At 48.0% G+C, this 20831-nt stretch overlaps 1 protein-coding gene across 1 annotated transcript in view; it reads right to left on the reverse strand.

Moving 5' to 3' along the window:
* Positions 1 to 16453, reverse strand: part of MOV10L1 (Mov10 like RNA helicase 1) — a 65236-nt gene extending 48783 nt beyond the window's left edge. Inside the window, exons 1-4 of the mRNA XM_087868595.1 lie at positions 16275 to 16453; positions 9470 to 9632; positions 3033 to 3145; positions 2233 to 2420 (exon numbers count right to left, since the gene is read on the reverse strand). Coding sequence (XP_087724721.1) covers positions 2233 to 2420; positions 3033 to 3145; positions 9470 to 9632; positions 16275 to 16400 — 590 coding nt within the window. The 5' untranslated portion in view covers positions 16401 to 16453. The remainder of the gene's footprint in view (positions 1 to 2232; positions 2421 to 3032; positions 3146 to 9469; positions 9633 to 16274) is intronic.
* Positions 16454 to 20831: the final 4378 nt, after the last annotated feature.

The following is a 20831-nucleotide window of genomic DNA, read 5'->3' on the forward strand; positions in this document are numbered from 1 at the left end:
GACTCGTCTCCAGGGAGAACCAGCCCCGACCAGACCTCCATCAGCCCAGGGGCCACCTGAGGAGGCTCCCTAGAAACTGACCACCCACAGCCAGGGAGCCCATTGGTCGTGCCCCCACGCATTCAGCAGATGCTAGTCCACACCTGTTCTGAGGCACCACTCCTCTTGAAAACGTTAACAAATTGAAAAAATGTTAAAAAGTGCTTATAAAAAACCATAGCAGACTGGACAATAAGGATCTAGAACTGGAGACAAAAGGTAAGTCATTCCAATGAATACCCTTGGCCCTGAGGCCTGAGATGGCAACTACTTTCTCATGGTCGGTGAGGGGCAGGACTGGCTGCCGTCCTCCTATGCCCATGACGGTCAGGAACCCAGGTAACTGCACTGTCATTTTCTGGCACCTCTGGCCTTAAATGAAGAGTCAAGGAAGCGCATGTTCTCATGGCACAGGTGTTCCTGAAACGGCATGTGGTTCCAGGTGACTGTGATGCCTAATGTGGGAAGGGGCCTCACAGCTTCTGCCCCAGGGCTTCTGGCTGTTCACTACCAGGAAGATGACAGAACCAGTGGGTCACCCAAGAGCCCGATTCAGACACAGGGAGGAGCCACACGACTCCCGCAGCACCGACAATGGGCAGAGTTCCTGGCATGTCTTATGCTCACGCCACTGAGTCTACCAGATAGAGCTAACCCCAGACCTCCTGTGCCTGCCAGGCTTTCGTGCGTGGTGACAGGAGGTAAGGACAGAGTATCTGGCTTCACGGACCCATAGATGGGCTAGAGTCATTCTCCAACAGCAAAGCAGGGTCCTGTGGGACAGGGCAACTGGGTGCTAAGTAGATGACAGTGTCTGCTGGACAGGACAGGGGCACGGCTCCCCACCCCACACACCTCCACAGCCTTGAGCCAGGCGGTCCATCCTCTTGAGTCTCACTGTCTGTAAACCAGTGGCACTTCCCACTGTGCTGGTCCTGACAGGACCCACACGCATGCCCCGAGGTGCATAAAGAAAGACATCGAGGCAGGTGCTCAGTGCATAGCAGAAAACAGGACACAAACGCCTTCCTGCATAGAACCTGCATTCTAGGAGATCCGACGACACAGAGAATAACTAAGGAAAATGTAGAGTAAGCTCGCTGGAGGTAAGTGCTAAGGAGAAAAAGCAGGCAAAGGAAGGGTGCAGGAGGCAGGGAAGGGTTGCCATTTACACTGAAAGCTCAGGGAGGGCCCTGCAGTGTTTCATAAACATGTGTGGACAAGGTGGGAGGTTGCTGGGGCACAGAGTGAAGAACACGGATACCAGAGATTCAATAATTCTAAGGGGTGCCTTTATGGCTCAGTCCGTTAAACATCTGACTCTTGAGTCTTGGCTCAGGTCCTGATCTCAGGGTTCATGAGACTGAGCCTTGCATTGAAGTTCCGCACTCTGGGGCGCCTGGGTGGCTCAGTCATTTAGTGTCCGCCTTTGGCTCAGGTCATGACCCCAAGGTCCTGGGATCGAGCCCCACATCGGGCTCCCTGCTCAGCAGGGAGGCTGCTTCTCCCTCTCTCACTCCTCCTGCTTGGTTCCCTCTCTCACTGCCTCTCTCCCCGTCAAATAAATAAATAAAATCTTAAAAAAAAAAAAGCTCCATGCTCTGTGTGGAGTCTGCTTGGGACTCTCCCTCTCCCTCTGCCCCCACCCCTCCCCAAACAAATGAGTAAATCTTAAAAAAAAATTAAGAACCTACTACGTCCAACATGTTCTAAAACATACCAACATGTGAAAGAACCAAAGCTATAAAAACCTACCAAAATGTGAAAATTGCCAACGTAAGATTAAGAAGGAATCATTCACTTGAACTTTAATCAACCACAAAGACTCCTGAAAACCTTCCAGAAGATACTTTCCCTTTAACAGCCCAGCTCAGAATTTGGACAGGCTATTATTGGAGCTTTTTTTAAAAAAAATTTTTTTAAAGATTTTATTTATTTGACAGAGATAGAGACAGCCAGCGAGAGAGGGAACACAAGCAGGGGGAATGGGAGAGGGAGAAGCAGGCTCCTAGTGGAGGAGCCTGATGTGGGGCTCGATCCCATAACGCCGGGATCACGCCCTGAGCCGAAGGCAGACACTTAACCGCTGTGCCACCCAGGCACCCCTATTATTTGAGCTTATTAAAGCAACTCTTAAATTACACTTTGATTGGGCCTCTCCCTTCCCAGAGAAGAAGGCCGTTTCCTCATTACCGTCTTTCCACTGGGGTCATGCATAGGGCTCTCCAGACGTAGCACGACTGGCTGCTCTCCACCACCACGGCACTGACCACATCATGTCTTCGAGGCAAGTACCCTTCTGCAAGTTTCAGGGAGTCCAAGGTGAAAAAGATGCTGTCATCTATCACCCCGTTTCTCCCGCAGAGGCTAGAAATGCAGACCTGCAAACACAGTAATCGACGACTGTGTAAGTGTGTGCCGAACCAGGGGCCTGCCTCTCCAAACCAGCCCAATGCGGACGGGCCTCCAGAACCAGAAACACACACTGGTGAGCTGTTTGGCCACACCTCTCCTGGGACCCACTGCAGACAAAGTCCAACCTTTGGGGGGAGCAGTGACCCTGGTCTTGGAGAAGCAAAGCCCTGAAGATGTCAGGAATGTGTAAGGACCTCGGAGCCAAGGCTGAGGTCGTGGAGTAAGAGCATGCCAGGTGGCCGGTGCTCACTTTCCCTGTCTCTGCCCCCGCCCAGCACACACTTCCACCTCCATCCTATGAAATCTCCAGGTTCCAACGCCAGAGCGTGCCAGCCTTTACAGGCGAGCTCCGATCCTTCGCCCACCCCCTTGTTCCCAGCAATTAGAACGTTTTCATGTTCTGGGTAAACTACAGAACATACAGTTTCATCATACAAGCATGCCAGGGGATCTCCAATTATCTCCTTAAGGAAACCAGCATTCTCAGCAAGGAAACAGCTTGACTTCCTAATGCGCCCAGGAGAAACCTGGGCTGTGAAAAGACAGGAAGACAAGGACAAGCGAGGGCCAGCACCTACCCTGTCCACGCGCTTGTACCTCAGCGGCTTCACTGAGATGGCCTCGCTGTTCCACGTGCCCGGCCGGATCCAGTACTCCGCCTCCACCCAATCTCCCTTGCAGGGCTCGAAACCTCCAAGCAGGGAAACCATGGTGCTTACTTGGTAATGTTGGTTATGCCAAAGTGTACAATTCATTCTGAAGTTATAATACACTGAAACCACTTGTTCTACTAAGAAACCCAGTTTCCAATCTTAGCTCTCTTCTGGGTTTCCCCAGTTGAATGGAGCAGAGGATGTTACAGACCCACCTTTCCACTGCCTTACCCTCTCCTGCCTATGAGGGCAAAGGCAGGGAGCCCAGAGAGGACTGTGGCCAGCATGGTCATACACCTGGTTTGTAGTTTCAGGATCCCATCTGGTTTCAAATATTCCCCATGTTTTTCGTAAGTATTATTATTAACTGCACGAAGTAAGCTCAACAGCAACTCTTTTATGCTCCAGCCTCTAGGGAGTGCGGCTCCAGTGTGGTGGGCAGTTTCTCTAACATGGGCACTCCTCTCTGTCAACTCTCTCCAGAAACAGTGTGCGTGCCCCTCCCTGCCAGGTGCACACAGGGTACTTGGTGACTAAGGACAGTGTACTCAGACCTGAGAGCTGGGATGTCTGTGCCAGCTCAGGCGGGAAGTACTCAGTGCCCCGTCAGACCCTGGACGTGCCAGGCAGCCGTGCTGCTGCCCGCAGGACACCAGGTGCCACTAGGCTGCCACTGGCACAGCGGGTGGGAATGCCGGGCAACTGCAGGTTCAGAGACGTGCAGTGGCTTCACTGTCCTGACGTAACATAGGAAGCGCAGTCTGAATGGGTTTGCTATGGCGCGTGGTATGAAGCTACAACCTGTGGCTCAGTCAGCTAAGCGTCCGACTCTTGATTTAGGCTCAGGTCATGATCTCAGGGCCGTGGGATTGAGCCCTGCGTCAGGCTCCACGCTCAGTGGGGAGTCTGCTTGGGATTCTCTCTCCCTTTCCCTCTGCCCCTCCCCACTGCACATGAGCACTCCAAAATAAATAAATAAATAAACAAAAAGTGCATAATTTAAAACTGTGTTTGTTTCTCAAGAAAGCCGGTGATAAACCCCTAAGAGCCCAAACATCTCCTGACAGCTCCTGATCAGCATAAGGGCCACAGTGGTACCAGAAATGGTGTGAAACCAGAAGAGACAAACCTGCTGGAGCATCCACTTCTGGGTAAAGGTGGCATTTTAAGAGGACGGGCCCAGAAGCACAATTTAACAGGGTGCAGGAAACATTTGTATGTCGACTTATAATCCATGACTTTATCAAATAATTGTTCAACATAATTCTGTTAATTTTTTATTCCAAACCTCTTCAGATACACGTGAAAAATGAAGCAATGTGTTAGTTGTATAAACTCTCTTCACAGAGAAAAACAGTGAAGCAAATTCAAACAATAGTTTGATTTTTTTCCCCCATCAGAATCATGGAATCAGGGGCACCTGGGTCGTTCAGTCGTGATCCCAGGGTTCTGGGATCGAGCCCCGCATCGGGCTTCCTGCTCAGAGGGGCGCCTGCTTCTTCCTCTCCCTCTGCTGCTCCCCCTGCTTGTGCTCTCTCACATGTGCGTGCGCTCTCTCAAATGAAGAAAGAAAATCTTTAAAAAAATAAAATAAATTGGGGCGCCTGGGTGGCACAGCAGTTAAGCGTCTGCCTTCGGCTCAGGGCGTGATCCCGGCGTTCTGGGATCGAGCCCCACATCAGGCTCCTCTGCTATGAGCCTGCTTCTTCCTCTCCCACTCCCCCTGCTTGTGTTCCCTCTCTCGCTGGCTGTCTCTCTCTCTGTCAAATAAATAAATAAAATCTTTAAAAAAATAAAATAAAATAAATAATAAAAATAAAATAAATTGCAGGGGCGTCTGGGTGGCACAGCGGTTAAGCGTCTGCCTTCGGCTCGGGGCGTGATCCCGGCGTTACGGGATCGAGCCCCACGTCAGGCTCCTCTGCGGTGAGCCTGCTTCTCCCTCTCCCACTCCCCCTGCTTGTGTTCCCTCTCTCGCTGGCTGTCTCTATCTCTGTCAAATAAATAAATAAAATCTTTAAAAATAAAAAAATAAAAATAAAATAAAATAAAATAAATTGCAGTTATTGAAAATAGAGCTGGTAAACAGGAAGACTATGACAGTGCTCTTCAGCAAAGCAACGGAGGAAATGAAGCCACGAGGCCCCGGGAGCCTGCACAGCGCACGCAGCTTAGAGCTGAGTCGCACGACTGGACCCCACGCTACCCCAGCTTGCGCCAAGTCTTCCAACAGAGCCCTTGATGTTTATTTGGCTAAGCGGATATTCTGCAATGGAATGACTGAAATGGACAAGACATATAAATTTACAGCCTCCACGTTTGACATAACTTCAAAAAAATCATAGAGACAACGTATTTGACAAGTTTTAGTTCACGACAGCATTTGATCGCCTTTGCGCTCAGAGAGACAAAAACATAGTACCTGTAAAAACAATTGGGCTGACATAGTTACATGTCTCAATAGAAAAATACAGGACTTAAGAATTCAGTAGAATTTGCTCTGAGCTTAGTAGTATTTCCTCAATTAAAACGTTATAGCCTACAGGGAAAGCCGATCAAAGGTTTCAGTTTCAAATTCATCAACCGTAAAATGCAGCTTTGAAGAAGATTCCAGGCCACTGTATAAAAAAATGAAATTAAGATACAAAAAAACTATGCTTTTAAATTTATTAATTTTATTATTTTTTTAATATTAAGATTTTATTGATTTACTAGTTTGAGAGAGAGCGAGAGAAAAAAAGAATGTGTGTGCATGGCGAGGGGTGGGGGCAGAGAGAAAGGGTGAGAGAAAATCTCAACCAGACTCCCTGCTGAGCATAGAGCCCAACTAAGAAGAGCTGGATCTCACAACCCTGGGATCACGACCTGAGCTGAAATCAAGAGTCGGACGCTTAAGCAACTGAGCCACCCATGCCCCCCAGTGTATGTTTTTTAGAATACCAGCGACATGGTGTTAGAAATGCTAAAAAATTAAAATATATGTCAAGACTATAATGACTGAATAATATTAAGTTGTTTTAATAGGCCCAAGTATTTTTTCTTAAAAAAAAAAAATTGTTTTATAAACAGTTTCTGAATAACACTACTTTAAAGGTCCACCAATATAGTAAAATCAATCTGTTCATCGAAATACAAGCATTTAAAAAATGATTTAATTCATTTTCACACCCCTTCCCACTTCCCAGTGTGTACCAGTCTGGACACTAACGTATGCGGTCACCCTGGCTACAGCTCTGGCCGTGGGAGAGGAGACAGTCACTGTCAGAACATGAGGTGGGGGTGTGATCCTAACCTCTCTCCCCTCTCTTCTGCCAGTTGGTGGGTGCTCTCCTTAAGACCAATCCCAACCAGAAGCTAGAGGACAAGGCTGGGGGTCCATACTGGGCAGGCCTGGGGGCAGAGTGGGGCGGATGTAGAAAGGCATCAGAAACTGTCCGGTTCCAAAGGGTGAAGAACTCCAGCCACAGGAGAGGGTGTCGGAGGGCTGGGCTTTGACCCCAGAGGGAGGAGGCCAGCTGCGGGGTAGAGGTTTTCAGAAAGAAAATCTGAGGACCTCAGGGATGCAGGCAGATGAAGAGCAGTGCCTGAAGCTGCCTGCTGGTCACTAAGGTACACCCCGACCCAGGGCACAGCACCCTGTCCTGCGTGTGGCACCGGTTCTGGGGCCTGGTGGAAGTCTCAGGAAGGATCCATGCCACTTGCTCTTTATCTTACAAGTGGGTCCATAAACAAGTTTAATTTGACAAGAAAGAAAGAACCTGACTTGACCCAGGCTGGGAGCTCGGGCCACACTGGTCATGTGGCTATGCAGATGCTATAGGGCTATCCACTGCCTACCCTGGAAAGAAAGAGGAAAGAAACAGGTCCGTCACACACTCGGACTCTAGGCCCGGCTCTTAGGCCAGTGATTCGTACTCAGGGCCATTCTGTCTCCCAAGCCGCATCCACTCTAGGTTCTCACAACTGGGGGCTGGGATGGCAGTAACTGGCATCTAGTGGGTAGAGGTCAGGGATGCTGTTAAATACATCCCCCAATTCACAGGGCAGGCACCACAGCAGAATGACCAGCCTCAAACGTCACAGGGCAGAGCACCAAGAAAGCCTGCTTTAAGCTGAATGTCCAATTCCACTTTAGCAGCCTTGGCCAAAAGGGTTAAGGACTCACTGGATATTCATGTGTAAAACAGCTTGGGCTCTGCTCCTGATGTTAAGAATTCCCATGAGTAGGGAGGAGGGCACCTGACTGGCTCAGTGGGTAGAGCATGTGACTCTTGATCTTGGGAGTGTGACTTTAAGCCCCATGCTGGGGCCTGGGGGTAGAGTTTACTGGAAAAAAAAAAAACACAAAAAAAACAAAAACCCACAACAACAAAGGACCTTAAAAAAAAAAAAAGAAAAAATTCCTGTGAGTCTTATTTGTGGGCCTAGATCTGAAGTGTCATCCACAAAACTGGGCTGATGGCCACCATTGCCTCTACAGTCCAAGACTGAGGGGACTCCGTGATCCTGAGACCATACGTCCCACCTTCACACTGTTCCATAGTCATAGGCTCACACTCGTCCCTTGCGACACCCCTTCCTGAAACAGTCAGATCTTGCTCACCTCCTGTGCACACCTGAACCAGACTCACTAGGGTACTTTGGAAGGGTCAGGACACAGCCTGTGCCTCACCTGGACCCTCCTTGCAGAGAGCTTGGTCTGCTCTGCAAGCAAGGGAGACTGGGCCTTCCCAGCCCTAGAGGAATCCCAAGCTGGCCCACCTCTCGCCCTACCACACTTGCACAGTTCCTGCAGAGCAGAACCCCCGTACTGTCTGTTCTCCCTCCCATTAGAGCACATACTACACACAGTGCCAGGCCAGGAGTAAGGTCTTCCAATATTTGCTGAATGAATGCCCAGAAAGAAGCAGTATATTCTGACTCTCCCTTAAGTGGATGAAACATCTAGCCCAATTCTTCCTTGTCTCACCTTCAGATCAGAGACGTGTGATGGTGTCCTGCCACCTGTTTTTGTAAATGCAGTTTGACAGGAACACAGCTGTACCTTTCTGCTTAGGTTCTGCCTACGGCTGTATTCACATTACGACCAGCCCAGAGGTAAGGAGCTGCAAGAGACCACGTGGCCCACAAGCTTTACTATCTGGCCTTTTTCAGAAAAGGTCTGTGACCTTTGTTTTGGACTCCCATTATCTTTTTTCACATCGTGTTTTCTCTTTCAAGAATGTTCTTTTTGCTATGGATGTCGGGTCATCAGCTATTTGGATTTTCTGAGCTCAAGAAGACTTGAGGCCGTGCTGGGAAATTCCCCCACCTGTGCTTCAGGTGCCCGTCCTCATGGTCAGCTACTTCTGCACATTCCAGCAGCATCTGCAGCACGAACTGTCTGGAAGTGGCTTCCTGTCAGCATAGTTACAGGGCCCTAGGGATTCCCTTTGGAGCTGAGCAATTGCAGGATCAGTTCTTCCAGAATTGAGAGTTTTCCGACAGAACAGAGATTTTAAAATCCCAGCCACCTATCAATTTCATTCTGGAAACTTCCAGGGTTAGCAATCAAGGTCAGAGTCCTGGCCTTTGCATCTAAGAAAAGTAGAACAGCAAGCAGCCAGGTGGGTTGAGCTAATCGCCCTGCTGCACTGGGCTTCCTGGCAGCCAAGGTGGGAGAGAATTCCGGCTCCTCCTCTCTCAACATGTGGCTGCCAGGGTGAGCAGCTGGAATTCAGCTCAAGAAGCACCTCCCCCACGCAGCTTTTCCAATCCTGTCTGATTCCGAGGCATGTACCGGTCTGTTCCTCTTTGGGAGGAAGGTCTAGTGTCTTACTCATCTTGGTCTCCTACTGCCTAACTTCCTACCCATTACTGTAGACAGCATGCACACAATAAATGGTTGTTGAGTTAAACTCAAGAATGGCATTAACAAATTATTTATTTAGGCATAAAAACAAAATTTTAGATCAGCTTAAACCAAATGCAATTAAAAATGGATATACATTCGTGGGAAGGACAAAGTTGTCCCCAAGTCCTATTTTAAAACATCCGAAGTACTGTGAAACAGCAGTCGCCTTGTGCATTTGTGACAATGTTGACTTAGATTACTAACAATACTTAGGTGAAAAGAACAATTACCCAGAAACTGGTGAGTCCATTCAACAAATGACACAGAACAAACCACAGCAGTCTACACCATCTACACTGCTTGGAGCCGACGCCTGCTGAAGGCATGCTAGTCTGAAACCCTCCCAAAAAACAAAGCATGCTCAATTTGACCCTTTCCACATGTATAACCATCTCAAAGCTAATTCACAAAATTAAAAAAAACACACAAAACCTCATCTCAAACATGAGCAGAAACCCATCTAACGTACCTTCGCAAACACTCTCCAGAGAGAAATATGTGGTCTGACTGATGTAGCCAGCACCCTCCATCAGCGAAGTCACACAGCCAATCAGCACTCGGGGGCTGGAGTTGGACAGCCCCCTGCCATGGTTTTTGCTGTCATCTTCCCACTTATCGGAGACAGCCTCCACCTGCAAGACAAACCACTATTCAAACCATAAAAGAAGGACTACAAGAGAAGCAAACTACAGACCACTATCTCTCATGAATACAGATATTAAAAATCCTCAACAAAATACTAGGAAACCAAATATGACAGTGTATTAATAGGGTTACACACTGCAATCAAGGCCAGTTTATCCAGAATGCAAAGATGGTTCAATATACGAAAATCAATACAATACACCACACATTAGGAGAACAAAGGACGAAAACACATGAAAATCTCAGCTGATGCAGAGAACGCATTTGACAAAACAACACCCTTTCATGAGAGAACACTCCAACCAGGAATTGAAGACTTCCTCAAAGTGATAAATCCCCTGTATGAAATATCCACAGCTAAGATCATACTCAATGATGTAAAGATCAAAAGCTTTTCCTTTAAGATAAGGAATCAGACAAAGATTTTGCTACTTTTGCTCAAAAAAGTATTGAGGCCCCAGCCAGAGCAATTGAGCAAGAAAAAGAAATATAAGGCATCCAAACTAGAAAGGAAAAAGTAAAACTATTTGTTTGCGATGGCATGATCTTATATGTAGAAACTGCTAAATATCCCATAAAAAAATGTTACAGCTGATAAATTCAGCAAACTTGTAGCTTACAAAAGCAACACACGTAGGTCGGTCACATCTGTGTGCACTCGCAATGAACGATCCAAAAACAGAAATTCAGAAAATAATTCCATTTACAATACCATCAAAAAGAATAAAACACTTAGGAATAAAGTTAACCAAAGAGATGAAATACATACACTAAAAACTACAAAATGTGGCTGAAAGAAGTTATAAAAAAAAAAAAGGCACAAATAAATGGAAAGACAAAAAGCATTCATGGACCAGAAGACCTAACATTAATCTATCAACACTATCCAATGTGATTTACAGATTCAATGTAATTCCTCTCAAAATCCCAATGACGTTTTCAATAGAAATAGAAAAACCCCATCCTAAAATTCACCTGGACTCTCAAGGGACCCTGAACAGCCAAAACAATCTTGAAAAGGAAGAACAAAGTTAGAGGATTTCAAAATGTGCTCCCAAGCTACAGTAATCAAGAGTGTGGTAGTGCCATAGAAACAAACATAGACCATAGAATAAGGTCAAGTGATTTTCAACAAGGGTGCCGAGACTGGGGAGAAGGTTTTCCCCATTGTGCAGTCCTCTCAAAAAATGGTGCTGGGAAAACTGGATATCAACATGCAAATGAATGAAGGCAACTTACCCAGCACCATATTCAAAAATTAACACAAAATGGATCAAAGACTTAAATGTAAGAGCTAGAACTATAAAGCTTTTAGAAGCAAGCATAGGTGAAAAATCTTCACGATCTTTGATTAATCAAGGACTTTTCCATTGTGATATCAAGAGCACAGACAAAAAAAGGATAAATTGTACTTCGCAAAATTTACATCTGTGTATCAAAGTATACTATCAAAAGAAACTGAAAAGATAACCCACAGGTGGGAGAAATGTTTTAAACCCTACCTGGTAAAAGATTAATATCCAGAATGTATAAAGAATTTCTGTAAGTCAAGAAGAAAATAAACAAGACAATTAAAATATGAGCAAAGAACTTAAACAGACATTTCTCCAAAGAAGATATATAAATGACCAATAAGCACACAAAAAGATATTCAACATCACTGATTATTAGGGAAAGGTAAATCAAAGCCATAGTAAGATACCACTTTGTATGCACTAGGATGGCTACTATCAAAAAAATGAAAGTAACTTGTGTTGGCGAAGATGCAGAAAAACTGGAATCCCTGTGCGTTGCTGGAGGGAATATAGAATATGGTGCAGCTATGGGGCGCCTGGGGGGCTCAGTCGTTAAGTGTCTGCCTTCGGCTCAGGGTGTGATCCCAGGGTCCTGGGATCGAGCCCCACATCGGGGTCCCTGCTCTGCTGGGAGCCTGCTTCTTCCTCTCCCACTCCCCCTGCTTGTGTTCCCTCTCTCGCTGGCTGTCTCTATCTCTGTCAAATAAATAAATAAAATCTTTTAAAAAAAATGGTGCAGCTACTATGGAAAAGTTTGCTGGTTCCTCAAAGAGCTAAACATAGAATGACCATACAACCTCTGTAATTCCACTCCAAGGTATATACCCAAAAGAAAACAAGGACTCAAAGACACTTGTTCAAAGCAGTATTCACAATAACCAAAAGGTTGAAACATCCCAAGTATCCATCAACAGATGAGTGTACAAAGTGTAGTCTATACATACAACGGAATATTCATCAGCCATAAAAAGGAATAAGATTCTGACACAGATTACATGGATAAACCTTGAAAATATTATGCTAAGTCCAATAATGCAAACACAAAAGGACAAATATTGCATGATTCCATGCGTATGAGATACCTAGAATAGTCAAATTCATAGAGACAGAAAGTAGAACAGTGAATTATTGTTTTAGGGATGATGAAAAGTTGTGAAAATATGGTAATGAGTGCACAACAATGTGAATGTACTTGTCACTGGATTGTACACCTAAAAACGGTTAAAATGGTAAATTTTATGTTATGTATATTTCACCACAGTAAAGCTACATAAAAAATAAGCAAGGAAATTCCACATCTTTCATGAAATCAGTAAATACCACCTAATGTTGGTCAAACCAAGGTGTAAGCACATTGCTCAAGTGATTCAGGAATCTACTGGAGAGCTAAGAACAGAAACCAGGAGAAGCACTGGGCCTGAAGCAAGCAAGCACAGCTGGAGCAGATGCAGCGCTGTAAGCCAGAGCAACCTCCTAGAACTCTGTGCAACGACAGAGACATTTCCCGTTTGTGCTGCCCAATTTGGGAGCCACCAGCTGCATTTAGCACTTGAAATACGGTTAGTGAAGTTGAGCAATTTTATATTTTATTTACTTCTAATACATTTAAATTTAAATAGCCACACATGATTAGTGCTGTCACACTGAATGGTGCAACTCTAAAATTCGATATTTAAACGTACTATTTTTAAGACTTAAAAAGATAGTATTTAGTATTAAGATGCCATTTATGAACTAGAATAGTAATAAAGTACATCTCAACCATTTTTAAAAAAGATTTTATTTGTTTATTTGAGAGAGAGAGAGAAAGTGAGCAGGAGGGAGAGGGAGAGAGAATCTGAAGCAGACTCCCCGCTGAGCACAGAGCCCAAGGCAGGGCTTGATCCCATGACCCTGAGATCATGACCTGAGCCAAAACCAAGACTCAGACCCTCAACCAACTAAGCCATGCAGGTGCCACAAACCCCCTTTTTTTTTTTTTTTGAGAGAGAGCGAGCACATGAGTGTGCATGGGGCGGGGGGGTGGTGGGAATGGAAGAGAAAGACAATCTCAAGCAGGTTCCACGTCCAGCAAGGAGCCCAACGCCGTGCCAATCCCACAACCCTGAGATCATGACCTGAGCCAAAATCAAGAGTCAGACGCTTAACTTTAACCGAGGTACTCCTCACCTCAACCATTTTCAAAAAGCAGCTGAGCTCAGTAAGTTTGCCAGCCACCAAATTACGTAACAAAACCCAGAAGCTTTCCTACATAGGAAGAAAAACATTAATTTAAAAATACAGGGGGCATCTGGGTGGTGCAGTAAGTTGAGCGTTTGACTCTTGGTTTCAGCTCAGGTCTGATCTCTGGGTCCTGGGTTTGAGCCCTGCATTGGGCATGGAGCCTGCTTGAGATTCCCTCTCCCTCTGCCCCTCCTGCTCTCTCAAATAAATAAATCTTGAAACAATTAATAAAAATATACAGCAAATTATATGGTCAGTTAATCTTCGACAAAGGGGTGAATATCCAAGGAGAAACAGGCAGTCTCCTCAACAGATGGTGTTGGGCAAACTGGACAGCAACATGCGGAAGAATGAATCTGGACCACATTCATACACCATACACAAAAGTAAACTCGAAATGGATGAAAGACCTAAATGTGAGGCCTGACACCATAAAAATCTTAGAAGAGAGCACAGGCAGTAACGTCTCCGACATCAGCCATAGCAACGTCTTTCTAGCTATGTCTCCTGAGTCAAGGGAAACAAGAGCAAAAATAAACTACTGGGACTTCATCAAAATAAAAAGCTTCTGCACAGGGAAGGAAACAATCAATGAAACTAAAAGGCAACCTACTGAATGGAAGAAGATATTTCAAGTGACATATCTGATAAAGGGTTAGTATCCAAAATATATAAAAAAATTCATACAACTTAACACCCAAAGAACAAAAAATTCTATTAAAAAATGGGCAGAAGACCTGAACAGACATTTCTCCCAAGACGACATCCAGGTGACCAACGGATACATGAAAAGAGCTCAGTGTCACTCATGATCAGGGAAACGCAGATCTAAACCACAGTGAGACACGACGTCACACCAGTCAGAATGGCTGAAATCAACAAGTCAGGAAACAACAGGTGTTGGCGAGGATGTGGAGAAAGGGGAGCCCTCCTCTTACACTGTTGGTGGGAATGCAAGCTGGTGCAGCCACTCTGGAGAACAGTATGGAGGGGCCTCAAAAAGTTAAAAATAGAGCTACCCTACGATCCAGTAATCGCACTACTGGGTATTTACCTCCAAAACACAAAAACACTAATTCAAAGGATACACGTATTCCCTGTCTTTATAGCAGCATCATTTACAAGAGCCCAGTTATGGAAGCAGCCCACGTGTCCATCGACAGATGAATGAATAAAGAAGAGGGGATATATATACACAATGGAATATTACTCAGCCACCAAAAGGAACAAAATCTTGCCATTTGCAGTGACATGGATGGAACTAGAGGATATTATGCTAAGTGAAATAAGTCAGAGAAAGACAAATACCATATGATTTCACCCATATGTGGAATTTAAGAAACAAAACAGATGAGCAAAGGGGGGAAAAGGGAGAGAGAGACAAACCAAGAAGCAGACTTGTGACGAAACAGAACAAACTGATGGTCACCAGAGGGGAGATGGGTGGGGGGATGGGTGAAATAGGTGATGGGGATGAAAGTTTTTTTAAAAAACTTTTTTTTAAAAATGAAAACAACATTTCACAGAGAAATCTTGAACCCCACTAGTATCCCTTCTAAAAGACCAGCAAGTCAGGAATGGGGAGAGGGAGAGATGAAGCCTGGACAGGCTAACATGGTGAGATCATGCTTGAGAAAGAAGCTACGCAGAGGAGAATCTTCCCCAAAGAAAAATTCTTGATTATTCTATTTCTACAAGCTTATGGCAGATTGTGACAATGGCTGCATAACTCTGTGAATATATTAAAATACTGAACTGTGTACCTCAAGTGGGTAAACTGTATAGTATGTAGATTATATCTCAATAAAACTCTTTTTAAAGATTTTGAGAGAGTGTGTGCATGCACTAGCGGGGAGGGGGGTGGTGGGAGGGGAGGGAGAAGCAGACTCCCCGCTGAACCGGAAGCCCTGACGTGGGACTGGATCCCAGGACCCTGGGATCATGACCTGAGCTGAAGGCAGATGCTTAACCGACTGAGCCACCATGGCACCCCTATCTCAATAGAACTCTTACAAAAAGAAAAAAGTTCTAATTTTCCTAATACAGAAACTTTAATTTAAAAAGAAATTTAAACAAAAAAGGTATAAAGAATATGAAAATAACTCAGAAAAGATGTGAGAAATTAATCTACTTTAAGGCTTAAGTGCAAATTACAGTTATGAAGTCACTTTTCACTTATTAGATTGGCAAAGATTTCAGAGATTGATAACACCCACATCTTTGCCAACTCTGGGTAACAGGCAGTCTCTCATCCTGCTCCTGGGAGTATAAATTAATTTGTATATTATTAGAGGATGATCTGATAACCACTGAAATGTTAAATGTGCATATGCTTTGACTAACAATTCCACTTCGAAGACTTCTAGCACAAAAATACTATTCTTAAATGAAAACAATTGCTGAATAGAATCTACTAATTATCTTTGCTAACTGGATTACAAGGGTCTACTCTTTCTGCCACCTTGGAGCCTGCAGGAACAGGACTCCTAAAACGACAAACATGTCTGGAAGGCTATGGTCCAGGGGCATTCTTGTTGGCTATAAGTGGGGTCTCTGGAACCAGTGGACACAGCTCTTCTTAAAATTGGAGGTGTTTATGCTCAGATGAAACTGAATTCCATCTAGGCAAGAGATGTGCTTCTGTGTACAGAGCAAAGAACAACACAGTGATTTGCCTGGTGACAAATCAAACAAAACCAGAGTAATCTGGGAGAAAACTAACTTGTGCTCCTGGAACCAGTGCCATGGTTTGTGCCAAATTCTGAAGCAACCTTCCTGCTAAAGGCACTGGCCACAGAGTCTGTGTGACGCTGCGCCCCTGTGATGATCATTTTTAACAATTTTTTAAAATACTAGAACAAATAAAAACATTATGCATTCTTACCATGACATAAAATAATAGACAAGTTTTGTGTTCTGGATCATAAACTTCTACACTGTCTGAATAACACGATAACTGCCATTGATTTTTAAGACAGAAACCATTATAAAAACAAAAGCACCTTGGGCAGGTACAGTCCACTCTCTCCTTTGTCCATGTTGTCTCTGAGAGGTTAACTAAACTTGAAGCCTCTCTTTGAAGAGAGACTTTGCAAACCACGCAGGCCTTACCCTAATTGCTTTCAGTCCATTCGACACCTTATCTTCTTGCACAACAGCAATGACTTCCTGTCCAACATTGAGAAGCACTTTGCTAGTCACAGCTTCATTGGAGAAGTAGATCAAGTCATCAATCATACCATAATCACTGCAGTACCTTGTTACGACACCCTGGACGGTTTTCAACTTGGTGTCACCTGAGATGCATAAACAAAAACGTTACACAGAACTTAAAAGCAAAGCAAGCCTACATTACAGAGAATGGTGCAGTACAGGAGCATTCAGGCGGTTTGGAGCCCTCTGAGCGGGAAAACCTTCCTGGAGCAGGGGTGGGGAGAGCCTTCAGAAAGTAGGGTTTGTGAGATAGGCGGCCCAGGTTCCCCTGAGGAGTACCGGTGGTGGACTCCGGAGCCAGACTGCCTGGGTTTGAATCCCAATTCTTCTACTGCCACTTGTGTATCTCTGGGCTAGGTCCTGAACCACTAACCACTCTGTGCTTGTCCTTGGCTGTAAAACAGAGACAGTTACAGTCTCTACCCAAGGGGGCTGTCTGGGGTTTATGTGAGGGAAACGAGTCCAAAGCACAGGCTAGGGTGCAGTATTTATACCGGCATCTGGGGAGCTGTTACACCATGCCGTCATCACTCCTATGATCTTCCGTCGTCACCAAAACACCAGCAATGGTGTGAGGAGAGTCTGTATTACCTCTCCAAGTAGGTGCTAGAAGAGATTCTGGGCTTGGCAAGTAAATCTGGCCTAGAGGCCCAGCATGCCCTCATCCGTGTAGTGACTGTCCCCACTAACAGCCGGGCACGCCTGCAGCAGCCAGTTCTCTCTGGGTCCCCAGTGCACCTTAGCTGCTCCTTCTCAGACACAGAAGAGACCAGAGACGCCCACGGTCACGGCACAGCCCTCCGCCTTCACTGAAATGCAAATGCAGCCTGGGGCTGGAGTTCAAGCTACTACTGACAGCCCGGATTTAACAGACAAGACCCAGACTGACGCTACCACCGGCTCCAGGCTACAAAGCTGGCTCTGGAGGTGTCAGCAAGTCTGGACACAGATGGCTCTTAGCATGCTGCCTGCAACAGGTCAACTCCATTTCTGCTATTTCTGGCCTCTCTTGTGGAGAACCTCCTTTTTTCAGAGCTTAGAGGAAGCCACAAGAGAATCACCGCCTTGAACTCAATTCTCACTAGGAGGGGGAATGGAACCCCGGGAGAATGCACCGTGTCCTTCTGCGGGGCGGGGCGGGACCGTGTTCAAACACAACCTCAGGAAGGGAGAAGCACGCGCCCTAAGATTCTCCAAGCACAGGCTGAGCCAGGCGGGGTGCCCGTTTCTGAGCTTTCTCAACACGGAACTGCAAGTCACAGTGAGGCTATGCGGGCACGCCTTGTCCCGTAGCCGGCCGCACACGCAGACGCCAAGCCAGGTGCACAGACCCGCAACACAAACGTGCTAATCATGCACGGTGCTACCCCTAGTCAATACGAAGCCTTTTCTAATTGCGTTTTTTGTTTTTTTTTTTTAAGGAGGCTCCACGCCCAGCATGGAGCCAGACGCAGGACGATCCCACAACCCTGAGATGAGCACCCGAGCGGACATCGACTTGGCGCTTAACCGACCGCACCCGCAGCTACCCGGCAGAAGGCCTCTTCAACTAAGGCCGGGAAGGGAGCCCATCCAGGGAGGGGCGCGCTCCCCAGGGCATCCAACAGCCGGCAGTGGACGGCGGTGGCCTTCCCTCCCCGCCCGCCCCGGGCCCCCGCGGGTGGGCACGGGCTGCAGCGCGACCCTGCCCCGCGAGGCACCTTCCGCGAGCTCGGACCCCGGCGGCCCGGCCTCCTTGTCGGGGCCGTCCGCCCTCCTCCAGAAGAACGCCACCAGCTTGGTCGCGAGTCGCAGCATGGCCCCGCCGCAGCCTCAGACTCTGCACTGCTCACCACCGGGAGCGTGTCCGCGCGAGGCCACGCGGTTCCCGCCGCCCTTGGCCAATGGGGTCGGCGCGCCCGCGCCTGCGCCCAAGCCTCGCAGCCTCGACCAATAGGGGTCCGCGCGCCCGCGCCTGTGCCCGCGCCTGCACTGGAGCCTCGCAGTCTCGGCCAATGGGGTTGGCGCGCCCGCGCTTGCGCCTGCGCTTCACACCCTCTGCCAATGGGCTCGCGGCACGCGCCGCGGCCGTTAGCAGCTGGTGGTTGGCGGTTGGCGACCGTTAGCATGCCGCCCAGTGAGGAGAGGTGCCGGTGAGCGAGACGCCGTGCTGGGCGCGTGATGTCGCGCTGTGGGCGGGGCCTCGTGCGGGTGGGCGTCCTGTGTCCGTCGTGCGCGGTCCCTCGGTGCGCTGGGAGGAGCGCAGCGGGGAGGTTCTGCGGCTGCTGCGCGGGGAGCTCGCGTCGGCCCGGGCTGGCGTCTGTGCGCTGACCGACGCGCCCCACTGTCCCTGGCGTGTCCCTGCTCCCCGCCTGCCGCCTGCCGGGCCCGCTGTGCGGATCGTCGGGCGCAGAACGCCCGCCGCCCCTGTGCTCCAGCCGCAGGGTTCTCAGTTCTCGCCATCTTTTCAAAACCACCTCTTCATTGATTTTTCTCTCTTCTTTCTTGCCTTTATCTTGTTGTCGTCGGATCTGCGCTTTCCCAGCTCCTTAAGGTGAGAACGAGGTGCGTTTTCTCGGAGCTCGGACCAGCTGCCTCCTGCACAGCCCTTGTCACTTCTGTGGGCCCGCGCGATCCTCTTCATTTACACAGACGGGGAATAAACGCGTACATACTTGCGGATTTCCCGGGCATTTGGGTTAATTCCTAATTTGATTTCCTCCTGGTCGGAGACTGCAGTGTAGACGAGCCCTCCCATCCGTGTCAGCGTGCGGAGCAGTGGACACGGCGCCTTCACGCGCTCTGCCCGCCGGGGACCCCAGGGTCGGTGTGACCCACACGCCCTCCCTCGGTGCATCGGCTCCGGGGTCGGTGTGACCGCTGCGCCGTCCCTCGGTAGTTCCAAGGGCAGCCTGAGTCTCGCTCATCCGTCTGTGCAGTGTCATTATGATGCCCTTGGAGAGCTGCAAAGGTTGTCCTTCCCCCACATCTCAGAAGCCCAACGAAGTTTGCATCTCAGACTGGTGCTATGAACGCACCCGGGACTGGGGAAGGTCCCAGTGTTTTCCCGGGTTGAGGGGGAACCAGGTGCCCAAGGCAGACGCTGTGGGCCCTGGTCTCCCTTCGTGTCAGGGCGGGAAGGGGAGTCTTGGACAGCAAGGGTGGTTTGCAGCAGGATGGACACTCCATGGGACTGTCCCCTGTATCCACCAGCCCTGCATTCTGGGCTTTTCAACTCAGCTTTTCAGCTGGACCATGTGGATGCCCAACAGACCTGGCAGCCTCGGCATCAGAAGCAGACTGCAGCCTCCTCCAAGTCCGCTGAGACACTTTGCACCTGCTCTGCTCGCACGGAAGCCTTCCGGGCGCCCGAACTCCTGGCCCTGTCACATCACGTCGTCCTCACGGCGCATCACGTGGGTGCTTCCAAGTCCATCCAGAAGCTGCTCACTGCTCACCATGTCTGTGCTCCACCACAGTCCCAGCCGGCAGCTGCTCTCACCCGCTGCCCCGCGGCCTGCCCTGTTCCCAGCGGTCAGCTGCTCCTGTGTCCAGAGCCTTCCCGAGGGTCCGCCTCAGAGTCAAAGCCCAGGCCGTGTCCATGCCCACAGGGGCCTCATCCCTCGTGTGAGTGCTATGCCCATCGTCCTCCAGCCTGGCCACCTCAGGACCTTTGCACGTGGCACCTCTGTTCCCGCTCTCTGTGAGACTCCTCTCCTTGCCTTGTGCGTGTCGCCTCCTCCTCAGTGAGGCCTGCCCTGACTCCCCCGACTTACTTTCTGTCCAGAGCACCCTATTGCTTTTGTGCGCTCCTGGGCAGCCATTAGAATGTAAACTCCGCGTGGGAAGGACTGTGGTCTGTTCTGTTCACTCTGTAAATATTTGCTGAATGGCAGTGAAAATGTTAAAACTTGAGTGGGATCTCAGCAGGCAGAACAGGGAGGAAGGGCACTTCAGGAACAATAGTTTGTGTGAAAAGCAGGATTTGCTCTGGAAACTGGTATTGGCAAAGAAACAAGGAAGCACTTCTCAAGCGACCATGACTCCAGAGCCTCGAGGAGTTTGTGCCACAGTTTCTGATTCAAGGCAGCCTGTTTGTGTTCTTTCATATGGAGCAAACTTGGAAAGGCTCAGGGATGGTGAGATCTGCTTGACTTTTTCTTCAAATGAAAGCACAAAGGATTCCATCTGGTCAGACCTATTCCTACTAATTCAGTTATTCAGAAGACAGTAAGGGGCACCTGGGTGGCTCCATCAGTGAAGCATCAGACTCGGTTTCAGCTCAGGTCGGGATCTCAGGGTCTGGGGATCGAGTTCTGCGTCGGGCTCCACACTCAGCTCTCTCTCTGCCCCTACCCGCCCCCCCCCCCTCGTCTCTCACCAAAAAACAAAACAAACAAAAAGACAGTCAAGAAGTTTGGGAGATTTTTCAGTCTGTTCCAAATCCCTTCTTGACTTCCCAGGTTGTAGTTCGTG

The sequence above is a fragment of the Ursus americanus genome, chromosome 17 (assembly GCF_024610735.1).
Source record: "Ursus americanus isolate L20-20 chromosome 17, mUrsAme1.1.p, whole genome shotgun sequence".
In the NCBI taxonomy this organism is placed as follows: Eukaryota; Metazoa; Chordata; class Mammalia; order Carnivora; family Ursidae; genus Ursus; species Ursus americanus.